The 21950-nt window shown below is 37.8% G+C and overlaps 1 protein-coding gene across 1 annotated transcript in view; it reads left to right on the top strand.

Moving 5' to 3' along the window:
- The first annotated feature begins 850 nt into the window (after positions 1 to 850).
- The window catches only part of LOC146453972 (kinesin-like protein KIF28), a 31825-nt gene continuing 10725 nt past the window's right edge, over positions 851 to 21950 (top strand). Inside the window, exons 1-22 of the mRNA XM_085095947.1 lie at positions 851 to 1142; positions 2732 to 2925; positions 3647 to 3779; positions 4458 to 4537; positions 4792 to 4827; positions 6617 to 6695; positions 7973 to 8084; positions 10100 to 10207; positions 11320 to 11414; positions 11872 to 11910; positions 12669 to 12739; positions 13176 to 13236; positions 14233 to 14412; positions 15159 to 15193; positions 15605 to 15685; positions 16065 to 16179; positions 17282 to 17345; positions 18287 to 18415; positions 18969 to 19135; positions 19457 to 19542; positions 20180 to 20242; positions 21024 to 21158. Coding sequence (XP_084952073.1) covers positions 1100 to 1142; positions 2732 to 2925; positions 3647 to 3779; positions 4458 to 4537; positions 4792 to 4827; positions 6617 to 6695; positions 7973 to 8084; positions 10100 to 10207; positions 11320 to 11414; positions 11872 to 11910; positions 12669 to 12739; positions 13176 to 13236; positions 14233 to 14412; positions 15159 to 15193; positions 15605 to 15685; positions 16065 to 16179; positions 17282 to 17345; positions 18287 to 18415; positions 18969 to 19135; positions 19457 to 19542; positions 20180 to 20242; positions 21024 to 21158 — 2106 coding nt within the window. The 5' untranslated portion in view covers positions 851 to 1099. The remainder of the gene's footprint in view (positions 1143 to 2731; positions 2926 to 3646; positions 3780 to 4457; positions 4538 to 4791; positions 4828 to 6616; positions 6696 to 7972; positions 8085 to 10099; positions 10208 to 11319; positions 11415 to 11871; positions 11911 to 12668; positions 12740 to 13175; positions 13237 to 14232; positions 14413 to 15158; positions 15194 to 15604; positions 15686 to 16064; positions 16180 to 17281; positions 17346 to 18286; positions 18416 to 18968; positions 19136 to 19456; positions 19543 to 20179; positions 20243 to 21023; positions 21159 to 21950) is intronic.

The raw sequence follows: 21950 nt of genomic DNA, 5'->3' as shown, positions 1-21950 counted from the left end.
GTGTCGCAAATGTGCACATTAATTTATGCATTAAACTCTGTCCTCCCCTAGTAAGGATATTTTGTTCTGATTGTCTTCAACAGAAGCGGCCCAATCAAAATCTTTTTTTCAGGCACATATCACGAGAGAGGGGACCCACTCATCACTTCTGTGTGACGTCAAATCATCATTTGATTTATTCATTAAAACTAGATTAAATTCTTCCCTCTCCCAGAAGGGATCTATTGTTTTGATTGTCTTGAACAAAAGCGGCCCAATCAAACTCCATTATCTGCGCGTATACCACGAGGGAGGGGACCCACTCATCTCTACTTGTGTGACGTCAAAGCAAATCATCATTTGGAAAAGTTGTTTTCGTTCAATGGCGGCCACATGTCTGAATTTACGATTCCGGATCTGCCGTTTTCAGAGAGAAAACCAACCTTTTTCAAGCAGTAAATCGAAATAATAACTTCTAGGTAGTACTCGACAGTTGAAACGGCGGAAATTGGGAGAGTTCACAGCAAAGAAAATCCGCTTCAAAAAACAGATCGAATGATCAACGCGAGGGATTAGAGCTAGAGGAGGCCAGACCAGTTCAGCGGGGTCATGACGTTATTGCATAGTTATTTCTGGTATGATTCCTAGTAACACAACGATAAGTATCACGCAATATATCTGAATAAAACCATTCAGACAATTATTTCAATGGCCAAGGGAGGATATTTTTTAAATATCTGCGAAACATACAATGGGGAATAATTCAGTGGGGCTACATTAAGCATTCCGTGTAATGCCATTAGAGGGGCATCTTGTTTTTTTGGTGTTTTGGTAGCGCAAGTAAACATCGCCCCCGCATTGCACCTCATTGATTAGTGACGAAATCAGCACGACCGCGTGAGCTCGAACTCTAAACAGTCGTCTTACGTACGGCATATTCTAGACGAATATCCTTCACCAACAGTACTGTATTTGATTTTGAATCAACTTGTGAAAATCGATGTTTTTTACATGACTTGACGTGACTTCGGAAAAATTTCTGTCGGTCTGGTAAACGTAACCTTGGAAACTGCCCCGGCGTAATCGATCGATAACAGGTTTCAAGTGACTGATCACCAACATGGCGGACAACGTAAGGGTTGCTGTTCGAGTTCGGCCATTTATATCCTTTTACAGTTAAGTCTCAGCCTACTATAACATATATACACGTACTAAGGCAATTGTTGATCGCTGATATTGCCATGTTCTTAAATTATGTTTGTGTGCACTTTGATTTGGAAATTTTCAAGTTCGTTCCGGTGCTTCAATTCTGAGGGTGGTAATGTTGTTATGGAGGATAAGTTAGTTTAGATAATTTGTGCTTCAATCTGTGTTTGAAATACCCAGTGAGCAAACAAATTAAGCTTAAATTACAGCCGTGTAAATTGTAGCTGTCGACTATTTTCGTAGAGTATTTCATCCCAAATTAATAAGAAAATCTGTAGACAAGTTAAGCGCTTGCATTGTTGTTCTTTGTAAATTGTTTGCAACTCTACTAATTGTAGGGATTAAGGGATTAGAAATCGGGCAATAAGTTGCACGTTGAAGCACTCATAGTATAAGCCAAAGGAGCTGACTGAAACATTTGCAACGCAACAACTCCTGCTTAAGTCTTCAATCACCTTATTTAGGACACGAGTTGAAGGATATGCCGTTACCTCCGATCCGTCGTGTGCATTTAATGTAGTTATTTCTTTGCAGTTAGCAATAATTGTTAACTGCAAAGACAACATATTAACCGTAATTATGGATAAGGGGGTTAGTTTCTAAAGATACTGTGGTGCTGGGTTGATGGGGAATAGAAATTATATACCTGCCAACTCTCACGCATTATGCGTGAGTCTCACGCCTGCGGACTAAAGACAGCGATCTCACGCATCAAGGACAATTTCTCACGCCTGTCAACAAATCCAGATGAGTTGTTCTAAAAAAACTTCATTTCATTTCAGATTTGTTATGTATTATTTCTTTGCTCTTTATAACAATTGCAAAAGCTTTCAAATGTCTACAATCCATTCGAATCATAACTGTTCAAAAGTCATCGGAATATGTTCGGACATTTTCAGCAACCTTCAGAAGTCTTGGGAAAATCGTCGGAAATCTTTGGATGTGGCTCGGACGTTTTCGTAAATCCCGGTCATGATGAGACAAAAATCTCACGCGTTTGACTCAGAAAAAGTTGGCAGGTATAAAATTAATGTTTGGCTTCATCAACAGAATGTTTGGTCTTAGCGCTTTGGACAATGGGCTTAATGCTCCAAACGGTCGGCACTTGAATCTCTCTACAGTGGCCAAAATACCTAGTAATCAACTCTAACATTTAGCTTCTAACTTAACATGTATATGCTTCCTGAATACTCTGCGGGGCAGTTAGGAAACATATATACTGCGGAAAGAATTTATTTTGCATATCTCAGAAGCAAGAAAATGTTTTCAAATCAAGTTTAAAAGATGCTAATAAATTTGTTCCTAAAAAAAATAAATGTTTCTCTATTTAACCATCTCGATCAGGAGAAACAACAGTTTTCCCTGTCAAAATTGTGCTGTAGGGAAAATTCAATATAAATGTCTCGTTAATTGCAGTCAAGGGGAGAATCACATCGTTCTCTGCAATAAATTTTCCATCTTCCAGACTGTTGATGATCATCTACATTAAAAGGGTCATTATCATTACTGGTCACAAGTAAGGTAAATTTCCTTGACATTTAACACAACTCTCGCGAGAAAGCTCGAAATGCAGGGCTAATTATTAAAATGGTAGGTGATAGTACTTACATCAAGGATCCTGCAGCACCCGACGAGGAGCCAAGAAAATTTGCCTTTGATTATAGCTACTGGTCACATGATGGATTCAAGGAACGTGATGATGGCTACCTTGAGCCATCAAATAGTACTTATGCAGACCAGGTATTACATGTAGGAATACTAAAAATGTCACCTGTTTCTTATTAGTCAAAAAGATGTTGTTATAATATTGTAAAATGGAAGCCAAATGTGTAAGTAATCATGCACCTGCAGTTAATAGACCAAAGTCCTGGGGAAGGTGAGGGGGGGGGGGGGGGGGAGAGGAGAGATACTGTCAGCCCGAAACGCTTAAAATCTATACCAGGTATTTCAGACCAGAACGGCTAAAAATAATGCAGGCCATGTTCTTTTTTTTTTTAGCCAAAATGGCTAAAAAGACACATACTTTTATTATAGGGGAGTACCCCCCCCCCCCCACCCCCAGAGCAAGATCTGGTCTCAATTTACTGTGCAATATCTAGCCAGCACTCAGCCCAATATGGAATGTTAGGGATAACATTATTCTACTCACACATTGGTTATGGGTGTCAATTGCTACCAAATGCAGTTAAGTTCCTATTTTGTTTTATTATTGTTTCAGAGAGTTGATTTTCTTTTTATAATTGGCACATCTTGAGTAGTTGTGTCCATAGTCAGGCTGCCTGTACAGTATTGACACCTGGTTCAGTGTAGCTCCTTTAAAAAATGGAAACAAATTATTTGTTTCCATTTTTTAAACTGTTTTGTTTGATCACAACATATTTTTGCAAAATCCAACCCTTCAGAGTGCCCCTTTGTAATGTTATTATTATTAACGAGTCATTCATGTACCTGAATCTTACAGAAAAAGGTTTTTGATGACCTTGGCAAAGGAGTGCTTGAAAACGCATGGAAAGGATATAACTGCTCATTGTTTGCATATGGTCAAACAGGCTCGGGAAAATCTTACTCTATGGTTGGCTATGGACAAAACAAGGGTAAATAATTCTATGCTTCACATTATGTAATATAACAAGTAAGTCAATGAGCATTGCAGTAGTTGTTATGTATTCAACTTGTGCAGTTGCAAAAAGATACAATCATGTAGCTGTCAGCCAGTATCTTAAGAGCACTACACCGGACCATTGCACGAGGTCATTGGTTCAAATCCCGTTGAAGCCTGATTTTTTTTCAGGCTTTCTCATCACAACTGCTTATTAATTAAGCTGCATCATATAACTGAGATGTTCATGTAATATTTCCTTTGAGGTCTACAACGGTTAAAGTAATGACATTCATATGGGTGACACAGGGATTACATCATCATTTCAAAATGGCAAAACTTCACAAAATCACGAAAATTGACCAAAAAGTTATCAAAGTGAAAAGAAAAAACAAAACATGAAATTAACTGCAAGGAAGTCATTTTAATTTGTACATAAAAATGGGAATCTTCCTTTTTCTGAAAAGAAAAAGCTTGTCAAAAATTGGTTGCCATGGTAACTTCAAAGCCAGTGAACCTGACTACCATACCAAATTGTTCCCAAATAAATTGACGAAAAGGTAGCAATTAGCGTTGTGCTGTTTGTGCTGATATCAAAAAAGTTATTGATGTTCATAGTTGGTCTGGGCAGATTATATATATATAATTATTGAGCATGAATCTTGTATTCTAGGTATAATTCCAATATTCTGTGAGGAGCTATTTAGTGGAGTAGAAGCAAAGAGGAGTGAAGGATCTGAGACAGAATATCAAGTATGTTGTATTCCTTATAGAGACTTAAACTTACAGTTTAACCTCCATTCAGTACACAAAGGAACTAATGTGGACCCTTTCAGCATACAGTGTACGTAACAGTTTTCTGCACATGTGCACTTTTATCTGTTTTAAGAAGCAAAATATTTCCCATAGATCCTGATTAATTTGTTCTTTTGTAATCTTATGTTCCAAGTTGCTAATAAAATATTTTACTACAAGCGTTTTTTTTTTTTTTTTTTTTTTTGTTGCAGGTCACTTTCAGTATGCTGGAAATCTACAATGAACAGGTACAGCCATCTTAAATCACACCTCATATGTGCCTATACAGCTTTTAAAATAATACTGTTGCAACACTCACACAAAGGTCACCATCTATATATATCTCACAGAGCTTGGGGACCAGTCAATAGTTATTGAACCATGTTGTGATCACTTTCAAAGACTGACAGATGCCTACATGCAACTTGTAACAGCATTAATTGTTTAATGTCACTGGTTTACCTATTAAGGTTGATTGCACTTGACCTCGTGGCAGCCATGTTGGTGGATTGGAACAATAAGATTTTTCTCCTCTGGGAGTTCTAACTTCCATTTTTATGCAAGCTATGTGAGCAAATTTCTTTTGTTTTGGCACTAACATGGCGGCAAGTGTTGTTTGCAATGCAATCCACCTATAGTTTATTTTGTTGCTCTTTTGGCCATCAGTGTTCATGATTAAAATTGGTAAAAAGGGGCTTAAAATTGATCTAAAAAACTTTAAAAAGTTTCCCAAAGTTTCGAACCGTATCTCTGTTTCTTCTTTGGAGGACAAGAAGAAGTTTTTTAGATCAGTTTTAAGCCCCTTTTTACAAATTATAGTTTATTTATTTACGTGCAAATTCACCATTTGATGCAAACTGGCTGATGCAGTATCTGTTGGTTCATTATTTTCAAACTCAGCTCTCACTGACATAGTGCAAATTCGAACCTTAAGTTTAACCAGTGTCGTAAAACATTGCTTTTCACTCCTGAATTTTGTCACTTGATAAATCATGGATATTAATTACCAAAGTGGACAAGCTTGTACAAAATAATTGCAATGTTACATACACGATTGTGTACGTATTCAAAATGTTTAACTTTCATTACGTAATCATTGTCATCATCACCATATCCCAGTCAGTTCAAAATTTATGCTCTTCCGGAGAGCTGAGTTAATAACAAACTTAATTTATACAAAATAGAAGCCAGGGCTGTTGCTTCAGAGAAAAATTTCAAGGAGCCCACAAGTTAAGAGCTAAGAAGTTAGGAGCCCAACCAGTGAAAATAATTATTAGGTGTTGTTGCAGAATATTTGGAGCCCTAAGCAATTTCTTGGGTGCCCCAGACTACTGGGCTCCTGTTAGGCAACAGTCTTGGAAGCTATATAATCTAAATATCTAACCTACAATGTTAAATCAAACTTACAGAATGTTTTTAGTACTATGTTTACAGTCAATCCACGCCACACGTGACCAGTCTTTCCGTGAATGAAATTGACATTCAAATTTCTCTTTGTAATGTCCGACATGTGAATGGAATGTTCAACATTTCTCTGGAAATCTTTCCGAGAGAAAAAACGGGTTAACTGAAAAAAAAAAAAAAAAAGATTCAAAATACTTGGGAATCAATTGCTATTATTGAAAATTTATACTTAATGCTGTAATGTAAAGAAAAATTCATAGCGTTATACCGTCAATAAACTAGGGAAATTTCTACGGGAACTCTGAAGTCTTGTTGGCGATGTTCAAAACTGCCGCAGAAATTTCAAAACACCGTTCAAATTTCAAAAATACCGGTCACGCGTGACGTGGATTGACTGTAATACTTATGTTGATGAGAGCTATTATTCATCAAAATCAAAATAACATTTACAAGTGAACACCTAAAAGATAATTAAGACATGGTCTAGTCTTAACCTCTTCTGGCTAGGGTCATAATTTTGACAAAAGAGCTCCAATGATATCTAAAGCCTCGCTTTAATAGCAGCCTCAGTATACAGGTGTACATGGTCGATAGCTACGGATAAAAATACACTGTTCACAATGGTCCCCGCAGGTACGAGATTTGTTAAACCCAGCAAGTAACAAGAAAGGAGGGCTGAAAGTGAGGCAACACCCTGCAAAGGGTTTTTATGGTAAGGACATGGTAGTCATAGATAATAGAGTACAAATATTTGAACGTTAGGGAAAAAACTTGTTCCTTGATCCTGTCATATTAAATCGAACAAAAAGGTTTCGTTTTCAGGATCGAAATTTATGTTGAAATACAAGCTTTCGATTCCCTCTCAGACTCTTTGTCAAGTTATCTTTTGACATTAAGATTCCGAGAGGGAATCAAAAGCTTGTATTTCAACATAAATTTTAGATCCTGAAAATGAAACCTTTTTGTTTGAAATATTTGAATGTTTGAATTATGGGATTTTCCAAACGTTTTCTAGCAAAAGGTACGTCCGGCGCCAAAGGGTGTGGGTTTTCAACCTTTTTGGTTGATTTTAAAGGGGAAGTATCACGCAAATTTGCTGTCATTAGAAACCCAAAAAATGTTTGTCTGTCAGCAGAAACAAAGAAATAATTGTCGAGTTTGTTATAAATTATCACCCCAGAACAATAAACTGTCGGTTAGTACCTCTTGCCAGAGACAGAGTAGGCCAGTAGGGATTGAAAATAGAAAAATGTTAGGCTAATATTATTGTTTTCAAGTTCTTGCAATTTTGTTTCCAAAATGCGCTAGAACAGATCACGCATGTTCCTTTCAAGAATTGAGTCGATTTCTTTCCTGTCGTCATTCTAGAATTATTTGGCAGATGATTGAAGGTCTTATTTCATCATTTTTAACAAAAGATACCAAAAAACCCATGATACATGTACTTATTCTTTAACCATTTTACGCTGACGTAGGGAAAGGCTGTTCTCAAGTTAGGTATGATTTTCACAAGTAAAATGAGACTGGAAGGCCTACTCACATGTTTGCCGCTTTCATCAATTTCCTTCCAATCAGCAAGTATAACCCTCGTTAAATCGCACAGACAGCAACTACGTATTCTACACCATGGAAGTACAGTAAGACATTTTTATTGCGGAATTTATTTTATTTCTACTGTATGTTCTTCGGCCAATTTAACCCCAATACAAATCCTTACATTTTCGTTGTAACCGCAAATCCTTGTAACACAACACTGACTATTTTTGTGTAGCATTATCTAAAATTAAGCTATGGAATGCTTGTGGTCAAGTACACGTAACTAGGAGCATTGCATGGTAGAGTGAAAAAGGAATGTTTTGTTTTGTATTGTTCGTTTCGTTTTTTCCAACCTCCTGGCCATCTTTCTTTGAGCTGATCAACTGTACATACTTTCCTGGTTGGATAAATACAGCTACACAGTGTGATTGATAATTTTTGTTGTCTGTGTAGTGGAGAGCTTAGTTACTGTTCCCGTGAAGGACTATGCTGACATTGAAAATCGTATTGAGGAGGGAACACGGAACAGGACGGTGGCAGCTACTAACATGAATGCCACAAGCAGGTATGAGAAGATACAGCACTCAGAGGTATATTGTTTGAAAATTTAACGAAAAAAAAATATCTTAAAAGTTGATCATTTGTGCAAGAGCAAGTCAAGGGAAACCGATTTCAAAAACTTGTTGCAGTTGCATCTTTTATTTGCGTATTGTATTCCCTGTTTGCAGCAATATTCGGTTTGTTTGTTCTTAGGGACCGTTCATTTTTTATGAGCATGGGGGGCTGGTGGGATTTAGGGGGGGGGGGGGGGCACGAGAAAAAAAATGTCACTAAAGTGGGGGGGCTACCAAAAAAAATTTAGTGAAAGAGGGGGGGTCACCAGCAATAATTGGCTAGTAAGGGAAATTGAAAGTGGCTCAACACAGAAACAGATGAAGAAATTGAATATTATTTCAATTTTATTTAATACGATTTTCCTAAGCACTTTTAATTTGTTTTACATACTGAGGTCGAAATCTGCATTTCATATTACAACAACTGAGGAAATGAAGCATATCTGTTGGAAAAGCAATAATGAATATAAACTGAAGTAGAAACCTATGTTTGTACAAGTTCAAATTAATATAAAAACGTAACAGTCTCACTATTGAATTGAATTGAATCATCCGTGGGAGAGTAGTTTTCTATTAAGTGGTTGTACTCAGAACTATATCAATAGGTTGTTTAATGTTCTGTTTAATAGTACTCACTTTTATAAAGACTGTTGATTAGTAAATTATTTGAACCCAGGGGTATCAGTAGACTCAGTAGTATGCCTAGTGTGAACATCCAGATTAGTTTTTAATAATAGAACTGTTGTTGGTGACTTCAGTTGACGGTAAATCTGAGCCGTAGGCCAATTCTTCAGAAAAGCTTGTAACTGTCATTTTTAATAGCAGTACTTTAATATCCAGGCGTGTAGGAGGGGGGGTTCGAGGGGTTTGAACGAACCCCCTTCGAAGATCAATAATGGCGGAAGAAAAAGCACAATGAGGAGGTTGAACAACTACATGAGGTGTACCATGCGAGAGAGTAGAATGTCCGCCCTGGTTCTAATGCATATCAAATATGATATGCCTGTCAATCTTGACGAGATAGTCAATTTGTTTGAAGGCCTACACCCGAGAATGATGCAGTTTACCAGCTTGGTGTATAACTATCAGCAGATCGAATAGCTATCAGAACTTGACAGGGCGCGGAATGTACATTGAACTTTCTTGTTTAAGTTGAGACAATTATGCCGAAGAAGTGACGTATATAGCTTAAAAAGCTGCTGTAAAACAAATTTGTGATTTGCCTAAAATGGGTCTCAAAATGGAGGAAATGAGGTTTCTGGGAACCTAGATTTTCAAAAATTTCCGGGGGAGCATGTCCCCGGACCCCCCTAGTAAGAGCGCCTCCGCCGCTCAACAAACACCCCTATCTAACCCTTACCTACGCGCCTGATATATGTGCGTCCGCTGTTTTTTTTCTGTTTAATATGACTCGTAATCGTTGATTGGTATGCTTCGATCCATATTTTGTTAGTCAGATCTGTATGTGTATTATATGTTTCTACTCGAAGGGGAGTAATTTCACTTTAAACATTTGCTTGATTAATTTTTATAGTTCCTTTAAGAATCTAAATGGAAATTTAGGGTTTGCCGTTGCCGTAAACGTGTTGCTATCTATAAAACGTTTCTTTTTTAAACAAGAGAAATCTTTACCTAAGCAGAGCACGGTAACTTTTTAATAGTACTGTAAAGAAATCACAGTAACAATAACGTTTATCTTTGATATAAACAGTACATAAGCGTTTTGCTAAAGTTAGGAGTATGATTTGTTTCTGGTTGGGCGGGAGGGGGGGGGGTCATCAGAAAAAAATAGTTTCTGCTTGGGGGGGCCATGTGGAAAAAAATTGCATGCTAGGGGGGGTCATACAGTTTCGTAGTGGCAATTAACCAAATCCCACCAGCCCCCCCCATGCTCATAAAAAATGAACGGTCCCTTAAGTTTGTTATTGGTTCTGATCAGGATGGTTTTTGTCTCTTGTGTTTTAAGCCGCGCCCACACTATAGTCGCCATCAATTTCATCCAGAAAGGTAAAAACGAAGCTGGGCAGATGATGACCAAAACTTCGATTGTTAACCTGGTGGATCTTGCTGGAAGGTAGAGTATAATTTTCTGCACGAGCTTAAAACTCTGGATTATTTCGCGTATCAGATTTTGTTCCAGCCCTAATCGATCCGTAAAAACATGAAGTCAATTACTGTACTTCCAGACTATGGAGGTAATGCCTAAACTCCTATCGTACATAGGCCCGGGTCAGATTATGGTAATTTTTAGTTGAAATCTAGTTGCAAAACTTTCGATGCTAAGTGTGACCTTATGGAGTTCCATCCCCGCCAAAATTCGATGTTAATATTTTTTTCATTCTACTTCTTGCATTTTAGGCTACATTATACAGTTCTACATGCACTGAATTGTAACATTTTACTTTTCATTTTCAACATCCAACATTGCACATTCGGCATATCCACACGCATTTTACCCTCGAATTTTCATTGTCAATAATGTACATTACTCATTTGACATCCTCAACTTTTCGGGTCTTGTCGATTTGATTCGGCTACTGTAATTTTTCAACATGCAACTTTTCGTATTCGGCTTCATTCGACAAATGAAAAATATAGACATCGAATTTTGGCAGGGATGGAACTCCACAAACCTAGATTCGCCTTAGGCTGGTAACTAACTTAACGGTCTGCGTAATTGGCTTTTCGCTAAGTTTTCTCTTAAAGTTGAAGTGTCATGGTGTTTTTGACCTCTTTTCTTAAAAATGGTGAAATAAGACCTTAATTAAGGCACAAAATAATTCTAGAACAACGAGAGGAAAGAAATCAACTCAATTCTTGAAAGGAACATCTCTTGATCTGTTCTAGCGCATTTTGGAAACAAAAATGCGAGAACTCGAAAAAAAAAAATTAGCCTAACATTTTTCAAGTTTCAATCCATTCCGACCTACAGTGTATTCTGTCTCTGACCAGAGGCACTAATCGACACTTTTATTGCACTGGGGTGATAATTTATAAGAAAACTAGACAATTCTTTTCTTGTTTCTTTTGACAGACAAACATTTTTGGGTTTTCCAATGAAATCAAATTCTCGTGATTCTTCCCCTTTAAATTTTAAAATAAGTGGTGCCCAATGTCTTTCGTTACACTTGTCATAAAACGAATTTTCCACTGAAATCCATTGCAATACTATTTCCTTTTCTATAGTGAAAGAGCAGAGTCTACTGGGGCTACAGGAGACAGGCTGAAGGAAGGATCAGCTATCAACCAGTCTCTTTCCACTCTAGGCAACTGCATTAAAGGTAATTCAAATACCCGTCAGCACGTGGTGTAGTACACCTTACCGAAAAACATGGCGACTGGTTCATTAACCCATACTTCTTAGCGAACGATATCCCTAAGAACGCACATATAAACGCACAGAAAAGTTCTAGAAACTTCAAACCTAGCATACACAAAGTTGTTAGTACACTGTACAGGGACGAATTTCGCCAAAAAATATGGCTTTCTGTGTACCTATTGGCTGTGTTAGGTTCGCAATGTATTGTGGTAAAATGTATAGCCGCCATATTTTTTTTTTTTTTTTTTTTTTTTTCGTACGGCAGATTTTACACACGAATTCGTGTAGGCTGAAGTAGAACTTCTCTAACGTGGAGGTTCATTGGCCAAAATATCTCAAAAGGCCTTAGGACGCTTAATTCACTTCTGCGTACGTTTCCGCTTATGGCTGACTTGAACGCATGTTCTTTTACTTTTTAGCTCTGGCTGATTTGTCAATGGGAAAGAAAGGAGCACTTGGTAAGATACACTAGCAGCTAGTAGCTAAACGTCTTTCATGTTGCCTTGTATCTCAAGTAAAACTAAAAGTTGAAATTACTTTTTGACCAATATGAATTCATAGCTCAGTGGTACAGCATCTGAACAAGTAATGGAAGGTTTTACACTGCAGGTTCGACTCCTGTTAGGAGCACTTGGATTTTCTTTTTCCGAGTATGTCACTGACTGAAAAACACATCAATGGTTTATAGTTTCACACACTTGTAGATACCTTACTTGAAGTGAAGAGTTTTTCTACTGTAGGTCTGCGTGCATGGTCACCCGATTTGGTAACTGTGCAATAATCGCTTCAACTTTCTATTGTCATTACTTTTCTTTGACAAACATCGTAATGAACATTGTGAATGTGCAAATGGCAGACATTAGTTTCTTACTGTTTTGGGATCTTGTTTTGTTATTCAACACATTGTAACACTGCCCAAATATGGTCATGGTGCACTGAATATTCGTCGTCCATAGTCAACAGATATCCTACGATGTACGTCACTCCGTGTGTCGGGGAGAAAAATGGCAAAATAAAGATCGTCTCCAGCTTTTCTGCAACAAAACTGTGCTTTGTTATCAAAGTGTTGGATAATAAAACAATTATCATTCTCAATCTTGCGGAATATCCTCTGATTTCAGCCAACTCGACCGTAACGGCCTCGTCGGCTAAGTATCAGATATTCCTGCGCGCGCCGATTTCGCGGGATAATTGTTAATTGTATGTTATATTTCAGTACCTTTTCGTGATTCTGTACTTACCAAGCTACTTAAAAATGCATTGGGAGGAAACAGCAAGACGATTATGGTAAGAGCTTACCCTCAGTTAGTACAGGGGAAGAATTTTACCCGTATTCAAAATCATTTGTAGCAAAATGACTGTTAAAAAGACTTGAAATCTTGGTAAACCATGATTGAAACAGAGTTCCCAAGCCTTAATTTTTGGTGATACTCCATGAAAAGCTAGGGATGCCGCACGTTTGCGTTCCAAACTTCCAAGCCACGATGCCCAGGATAGTCTAGTTTTCCAGGCTTTCACTTGTAAGCCTGGCTCTTGAGCATGGCCTAAAGGCCTAAAGAATCAAGTAAAATTTGTGTACCTTCGTCCATACTTTCTTGGCAAGCGTGGTTAAAAGACGCCACTTTAAAAACCTGAAACGGGGTGCATATAAGTTTTCGTCTTCACGGTGACGAGTCTCCCTGTCATTGTTGTTGTAAATTTGATTCTTTGTTTGCCAATATAGATTGCAGCCTTAAGTCCTGCTGACATCAACTTTGAAGAGACGTTGTCCACACTGCGTTTCGGTGAGATGATAGTGTCCTTTCACGGTTTCTGCTTTTATCTTTATATCGAAATCCTCTATTGAACCTTTCTGAAACTTAGAGCAACTTCGGCGCCAGTAGATGGATCATTAGTTAGGGCAGCGTTTGATGTCATTAGCTGTGTGAACAAATACGCGTACGATTTGAGGCTTCTCGATTCTCCAAAACCTGTGAGTCTCTCAGTCGGCAGGGAGCAGTCTCCACCTTGTTACAATCCAATGCTAGGTGATGTTGGAAAGACAACCATTGCTGGAGAACCAGACAGAAAATTCCAACATTGTTCTATACACCGGAATTGATGACTGATAGACATTTAATGCTGATATACATTAAGGGTGCGTTCGGTCGACCCTTTTCCGAAATAGGAATACTTACAACGGGGACAAGGAATCCCTCATAAGCGATTGTAGGAGTTACTGGATTAAGAAGAGATGATGGCTCTTAAAGTATCATGTGTCAGCGAAAGTTTGCAGAAATATCTTCCCAAATTACTTTGAAGGAGAAATCTGACAGCTATTCCTTCTTATTCTTATTCCTATTCCTGAATAAGATCAATCGAACGCAACCTTAATGTCATCCAACATGGTTAACAAGCGATATCATCATGTTCTGTCTGACAGTGGGGGTGCGTTCGGTCGACCCTATTCCGAAATAGGAATACTTACAACGGGGACAAGGAATCCCTCATAAGCGATTGTAGGAGTTACTGGATTAAGAAGAGATGATGGCTCTTAAAGTATCATGCGTCAGCGAAAGTTTGCAGAAATGTCTTCCCAAATTACTTTGAAGGAGAAATCTGACAGCTATTCCTTCTTATTCTTATTCCTATTCCTGAATAAGATCAATCGAACGCAACCTTAATTTCATCCAACATGGTTAACAAGCGATATCATCATGTTCTGTCTGACAGTACTGCTAGGTCGCGATTTTGGATTTATTTACCTGGACATAACTAATAGTGTTACATCTTGTTCCCAGCTGACCGTGCCAAGGCTATCAAAACCAAAGCTGTCGTTAATGAAAGCCCGACGGAGAAGTTGATCCGAGAACTACGAGAAGAAAACCAAAGGCTGCTGGATCAGCTGAAGATGGCTGGTCAACCAATCATGGTCCCGGGAGAGCCCGGAGCGCCACAGATGGTTGGCGTATCAGAAGAGGGTATGGTATTTATTGACTAGTAATAATCAGAGTCCAAATAACCCCAAAAGTCAACTACTCTACACTTGGGGATCACGCCCTCGTTTATGCTGCTCCTGTCTTATGGAACTCGCTGCTATTATCAATCAGAACCAGTAACAGCCTAGCCATTTTTAGAAAACAACTGAAAACATTTATTTTTAGGAAAGCTTTTACATGTAATTTATGATTAGTACTGAATGTAAAGCGCTTTTGAATATTTTTTCATAGTATTGGCGCAATATATATTTACTATTATTATTATTATTATTATTATTATTATTATTATTATTATTATTGTTATTGTTATTGTTATTGTTATTGTTATTATTATTATTATTATTATTATTATTATTATTATTATTATTATTATTATTATTATTATTATTATTAGAGTTCAGGGAGTGCGTTCGATGATCTCGATCCCAGGCTCTTTGCCAAGTTGGTGATGATGTCATCCGCCCCTGCAAAATCTGCAGGGGATACCAGATACATTCATTCAGTATTGTCCCATACAATCTCGACTCCAATCTGTACGTCGAACGCAACAATACATCCTCTCATCTATCCATCCGTTCAGTCAGTCAGTCAGTCATCCATCAACCCATCCACCAATCTGGTTTGGTTTCATCTGGCTTTTAAATTTACATACAACTCTTTTCATTTTCTACAGAGAAGTAATCCTCGACGGTGAAAATAAAATTTGTATTTTTTTTTTCTTTTTTCAGAGGTGAACGAAATGAAAAAAGAAATGGAACAACAGGTAATGTAAACCTTTATTTTACGTCCCAAATAACTGGGACACTTTGTCTTGACACGCTGTCCTAGGGACTGGGCTTTTTTTCTAGTCGCTGTAAGGGAATTATTTTAATCAGGTAGTTTTAGTGTTTTGTCGTGCCAACACTGATTAGATCGACTATTTTCTGTGGTTCGTAAGAATAAAGTGATTTTTCAAACCGATCTACGTTGGTATGTGGCTAAAAATTAGTCGTCTTCAAATCAACATTGTGATCGTCATTCGCGTTGTCATTTTCTGTTTAAAATGGATTCATTAGTTTAAAACTCTTTGCAGCTTTTTTGAGAGATTATATCTAAAAAGGTGAAATGACAATAAAAACAAACCTTGAAGTGTTAACTTGCCTTTCGTTTCATTTTTGTATTCTGTTTGTTGTAGTTGTTACAAAATCAGCGGGAGATGGAGGAGATGAAGAAGTCGTGGCAGGAGAGACTAGCGGAGCAGGAGGCAGCTAACAAGGTGGGTCACGTGTTTGTGGAGTCAACGGTATTCGATAAGTGCCGTAAAAAAACCCTGAAAGTTGATAAGGTTATTTGTTATGGAAGGTTATTGTTTTATGTGGCGTTTATTTCTTAAATCTCTCGCTTTCTTTTTAGCAAGTTATGTCAACGCTCGCAAATTTGCCGAAAAATGTGTTTTCTCCTTGTCTAACCCGTTGCCTGTGATTAATCCAAAATAACTCCAGTAAAAGAGATGAACCAAATATGGAAGACGGATTCCCTTGCTTTCATCTTCTCTTGCTACAAGTGTCTCACCTTTGTACAGCTAAACGAATGATACAGTAGATCGATTACCGGATGTACAAAATTGTACTCAGGGCTGCCTCCATTATTTACAGGCCAGGGAAGAACAAGAAAAAAGGGGGAAAGAAATGCAGAAGACAACTCCACACTTTTGGAACCTTAACGAGGACTCGCAACTATCGGGAAAAGTTTTACACTTCATTAAACCGGGTAAATATCTCTTGTCTTTGCCTAACAGTGTGATCCATGCTACTGCCAAAGCAAAACTGCGTCAAATAAGTCGTGTTTGTAGATCTGAAAATAGCTTGAAAGTATTGCCTGCTTTAAAAATGATATCAGCTCTTTAAGGAAATACTGTGATATTCGGCACAAACTTGAAATATTTTAAGTTCCTTCAGTGGATGAAGTTCTGTGGGTGAGCCATTGATTATTCTGTGTTTTTGTTTTTGTTGTTGTTGATAATGATGATGATGATGTTTACTTCTTACAAGCCACGAACACAATAGAGTGGCATGTGGATGCAACTTATTAGACGTCTTAGTAATGTAACGAGCAGATACGCGCAGGAATAGAAGCGTTTTAGATTCATGTGATTTATAACTTATATAAGCTATTAATGATATTGACTGTTACATCAAGGATAGCTTTACAAACTTAATTTGAATTACCATTTATTGCTTAAACGTTTTAACTTCTGTTGTCTGGGAAATTCACTGGTTTACTTGTCGAGAAGTTTAGAAATGCGAAATCCGTGTTTATCAACCCAAACCTCAATCATTCCTGTTTATACAATGTTGTTGATAGTCATGTATGCCTGTTTATTACGTTATTTTAAAGTTTTGCATCGAATGAAGATAAAAGTTTATGATGTGATAGCAGTCTTAGGACTAAACGTTGGTAGTTTTTGGTGTTTCTTCATCTAAAGGTCGACTTTAGCGTTCAGTACTGTAGGCCTTACTTAAGAAATATAATTATTTTGGTAGGTATTACTTGCGTAACTAAATAATTTACCCGGGATGCGTTTGATTGCCCTTATTCTGGTATAACATTACACAAAATGGATTAGCACTACAATCTAATCGCTTATACTAGCATCTCACAACCACTGGAGTACGAAAGTAATTCCGTAAATGGCCCTGTTTCGTCAAAATTGCTGAGAATATTCTGTCCATTCCAATATCAGAATACGGACAACGAGAACTCTTCTGAAGTTAATTATGAATATTAACTCCGCTCTTGTATTAACTAGTTTTTGAAGGCTTAGGGCAATCAGAAAGGCAAATTGGTGACGTTTTGTGGGTGTTTATTGCAGGGGAAACCAAGATTGGGAACAAGAAGGCAGATCCTAAACCAGACATCATATTGAGTGGTCTGAGGTAAATAGTAATTTGTGATAGATGACAACACTGGGGTTTGTTTTTACGGTAAAATTTACATGTGGTGACAGAGGTTAAACTATCATATAACTAAGGGGACTGACTGGCATGTGTGTCTTTGGTGTATAGGTGGATTGCATTGCCAAAACAAAAGAATATTTGCTCACGTAGTTTGCATAAAAATGGAGTTACCTCCCAGAGGAGAAAAATCTTATTGTTCCTATCCACCAACATGGCCGCCATGACGTAACGTGCAATCAACCTATTGATTTATTATCGATTAATGGAAATTAAAAGTTCTCCAAGCACCAGTACCCTCTTAAAGAGAGGGGTTCACATTTCAGCGCATGTGCATGAATCTAAATGCATTTTTTTCTCTTTTTTATCCACTTTATGGCCTTAAAAATCCCACTCACCTGTACTTCAGTAATCACATTCTATAAATAGTCTAAGCAAAATGACTGATGACCAAACTTCACAGAAAATGCTAGTGGATTGTACCCATATTTTCGATAGTGTCGACCCTAAGGATTTATTCCACGGTTGATGTGTTTACAGTTATTTGCATGCGAAATAACGCAATCATATGAAAAAAATATCACCTGAGTTAACATTTCCTTTCCGAATGGTTCATAAACAGCGAATTAAATTAAACAGGCTTGGGTCATAGCGAGCAAAGGCGAAAAAGTATTTTGATTCATTGACATGCGCAGAACCGTGAACCCCACCCTTTAACAGTTATTCAACTAATTCTATTCGTAAATGAGCCGCATGTATGACCCGGCAGAGTAGTAAATTGATGAAATTGTTTTAATTTCTGTACAAATCCTCGTAACATGAGGAGTGTTATTAAAGTACTTACCAATAGTGTTTGATCGGCTTTTGATCAATCAGCCGATAATTTATGCTGACTGTTTCATGATTATTGTTTCCTTTGCCAGCATCCTCACAGATCACGCCACGGTAACGCATAAAGGCAACACTATTACAATCCTTGCGCATCCTGATGCCAAATTGGTGATAAACGGTAAACCGGCCACAGAAGAAACAGAAATTCACCACAATGACAGGTGAAGTCTTATTTCCCATCCTTCACGCTGGAAAACTATGAGAGAATGGGCAAAACTATATTTTACTGCTTATGACACGAACTACGTTTGTACATTTCGAATTCGCTTGTTTAGCATATATCAAACAACAATCTACGAACAAATGGAGACTCCATAAACTAAAAGAACATGCCACCCCTTTTTTTTAGAGATAATTAAGCAACAATAATTTAAAAAAAAAAAATGTAAAATACAAAACAATGTATGCCGGTTTTTTTTTTTGTTGTTGTTGTTGTTGTTGTTTGTTTTTTTGTTTTTTGTTTTTTTTTTTCTTTTTTACAAATTGATGCTTTGTTATCTCTGAAAAATGCACGGTTACCCCCAATTTTCTTTTTGGATACCAAGAGCACTTGCTATGTTCTGCCTTCTCCGCGTAGTTTCAAACCACGCAAAAATATTCCTGTATTAGTAGGCACCACCCATGGGAAACCTGAGTATCTCGAGATGCGCAGAATGTATGCAAGGTAACCAAAGTAGGCACCGTCCTTAACTGCGACTTTTTTATCGTTTGTAGAGTAATGATTGGCTCGAGTAGTTTGTACGTCTTGTACCACCCTGTGGAGTTTGAGGAAAAGAAGAAGAAAGGAGTCCATTTAGAAGAAATCACGTACGACTTAGCACAAGAGGAGATAGCAGCCAACTCTGGGTTTAACATGGCAAAGGGCAGTGGGCAAACGAAAAGTGAGTCCAATTCTGTGTTCTTTTTTCAAAAAATTTGCTGCGCGCGCTTCCATTGTAGACTGTGAACAGTCCCTCTAATTTTTGCGCGAAAGTCGTTGGGGGCGGGATGGGGAGGAAGAACTTTCGAGTGCAAGGGTTTGCGTAAGCGTTGTACGATAAACAGTCTCGTGCGATAATGATGATGATGATGATGATGATGACGACGAAGACGATGACGACGACGACGACGACCGCGATGCACGATTTCTGGGTTGTAGGTCTTGCATTTCTTCCTCTGTGGTTAGGCAAGCGGATGAGTAACTTTAACTATTGCCATTTCAGATGATATGTTATTACAAGAAGACCTGCTGCAAATTGTTCCCATGATAAGTGAAACTAATGCGATGGCAGATGAACTAGGAAAAAAGGTTAGTTAATAATGCATTACGCCAGTTCCGTGGATTACACTGAGATGCAGTGTAAAGCTTCTCTCCGTGAAAGCGTAGGGAAACCAATATTTCGGTGGAAAATGAATCGGCACTCACTCAAGAAACGATGCATCATCGAAGAATTTACATGAATTTGTACATCAACGCATCATTGTAAAGGGTGCAATTAACACAACCTTATTTACCACTAAAAAGTAGCGATATTAAAACATGACGTTTCGGCGACGACATGTCACCATTATAAAATGTAAATTATAATAAGATTGGTGACATGTCGTCGCCGAAACGTCATGTTTTAATATCGCTACTTTTTATTCTGAAATGTTTTTCCAAATCCTTAGTATTTACCACGTTAAATTTACCTCCAGAAGTACATGTAGCTGCAGTTGCTCACACATTTTTTTCCCGGTCCACTTTAAGAGTCTTTTTCTCCTTGGAAAATTCGGTTACTGAAAGCCTAGCCATTTTCTATTTTAGAATTTGTAGATTTTACTGCAAGAAACATTATTTTAATAGAATCAGTTTATTTCTTTCTGAAGAAAAAATGCTTTGCTTCTTTTTTGTAAAGGGAACAAATCTTCGGATTATTTCACTGATGCCTTTCATTCCTTTGCAGGTGAAGTTTGAAATAATGTTGGTATCGCCTCAAGCGCGTGGGCTCAAAGAAGGAAAAACAGAGGTGTGTGAAAGCATATTTACTACAGGTTTAGCAGCCGTGTGCGTAATGACTATGTCATAATGAATATGTTTCTGAAACAGACGCTTGAAGCTGGTCCCTATTATAAGTTTGTCTTTTTACTTTAACTTAACTACCTTCAAGATTGATATTTTTTCAAAGAGACAACGAGCACTGAAACCGGCAGTTAAATTTACAGTGGTGGCTTATTGACCGGGCCTCTGAGTGGAAACGAGGTTAAAGTTGATTTTGTTTAAACACAAGCCTCGGGGCGTTGCTTTTCATATGTAAATACAAACTAGCTAGCATGAGAACAACTTGATTTTCGTTTGAAAAGCAGTAAGGTTTGTGTCAAAGAAGACAACTCCAGAAATTAACGCGCCACTTAATGACGCGGAAATTAACTTTAACAAAAATTAACGCGACTTGAATTAACGTGAATTTTTAAAATTCGCGTTAATTTCCTATAATAGGGTAGGGTGCTTTCTATTTGTCAGGATTAGCCGGCCAGACTGATCGATCGTAAATGGAGTGTACCAATTTGAAGGGCTGATTCTTTGGATTCTCAAAATTGCACATTCTAAGAGTAGTGTGCGCCATTTTGAAGCAATCAAAAAATGTGGCAAATAAACTGTCGTTCAAAATGGTGCATTCCGTTCGCGAAATAATTTGAAGTGGGCGGTCAGCTCTGACCTTAGTGGCCACACATGTAGTTGCTATAGCAATCTCATTATTCTTGGATCCCTATGGCATCTCACAAAGTTTAATACGTGTTACTCTTAAGGTGAAAGTTAAGATGAAAAGCCAGGAAGATGATGCGGAATGGATCTGGGACAGGAATAAATTCTTCAACAGAAAGTTCCTAATGCAGGAAATGTATCAGAACTACGTTGAAGGAGATGACTGGGATTTGCCGCAGGTCTGTACAAATGTATAAATGAACTCTTAACTTTAGGGGAGAAGAGACCTGTGCGTTGTTCATTTGCTCGGACTTTTCAGTGACTGGAAGATCAGAAGGTCGCTGTGGGTCTCTTTTTTACAGTATCGTGTCGTTTCCTTAGGCAAGAAAGTTTAATAACTCTCCATTGTCTTTCGTTCCCTACCCAGGTATATAACTGTATATGTGAGAACTGCTGAGAAATGCTGACAAATCATTTGGTAACACTGTGGTCGACTACACATGAAGCATCCCATGCAAAGGGAATAGAGATACTCCTAGTTGCTGCAGTTTATGCTGCAGAAAGCGAGTCCTTGAACCATTATCATTCACTTTGTTTTACCCCTTGTAGAATTCCACATGATTAGCAAAAGAATGTCACTCTTAAAAAAACTTGCACACTGTACCATATTTGTACTATAAGGCGATAACAATATACTAATTATGCACGTAACCTGCTTTTGACAATAGTAATAGTCGTAGCGATATCTTAATAAAATAAAATATTATTTATTCAATGTAATTAGCGCAGAGCACTGATTGAGGACACTTTCCAGATAGATTTGAAATTTAGAAGTGTTGGTTTTTGAGGAGAGGGGAAAACCGGAATACCTGGAGAAAAACATCCCGGAGCAAGGGCAAGAACCAACAACAAACTCAACCCACATATGACGGCGAGTCCCTCAATCGAACCCGCGGTGAAACGAACGAACCCCATGGTGAAATTTCTGCAGTTTAAATGTGTGAAGTTTTCTTACTAGGAATACGCCTTGG

Source organism: Pavona decussata, unplaced genomic scaffold (genome assembly GCF_977016875.1).
Source record: "Pavona decussata unplaced genomic scaffold, jaPavDecu1.1 SCAFFOLD_321, whole genome shotgun sequence".
Classification (NCBI taxonomy): Eukaryota; Metazoa; Cnidaria; class Anthozoa; order Scleractinia; family Agariciidae; genus Pavona; species Pavona decussata.
The sequence above is the reverse complement of the archived record's forward strand: the minus strand, read 5'-3'. Positions and strand labels throughout refer to the sequence as shown.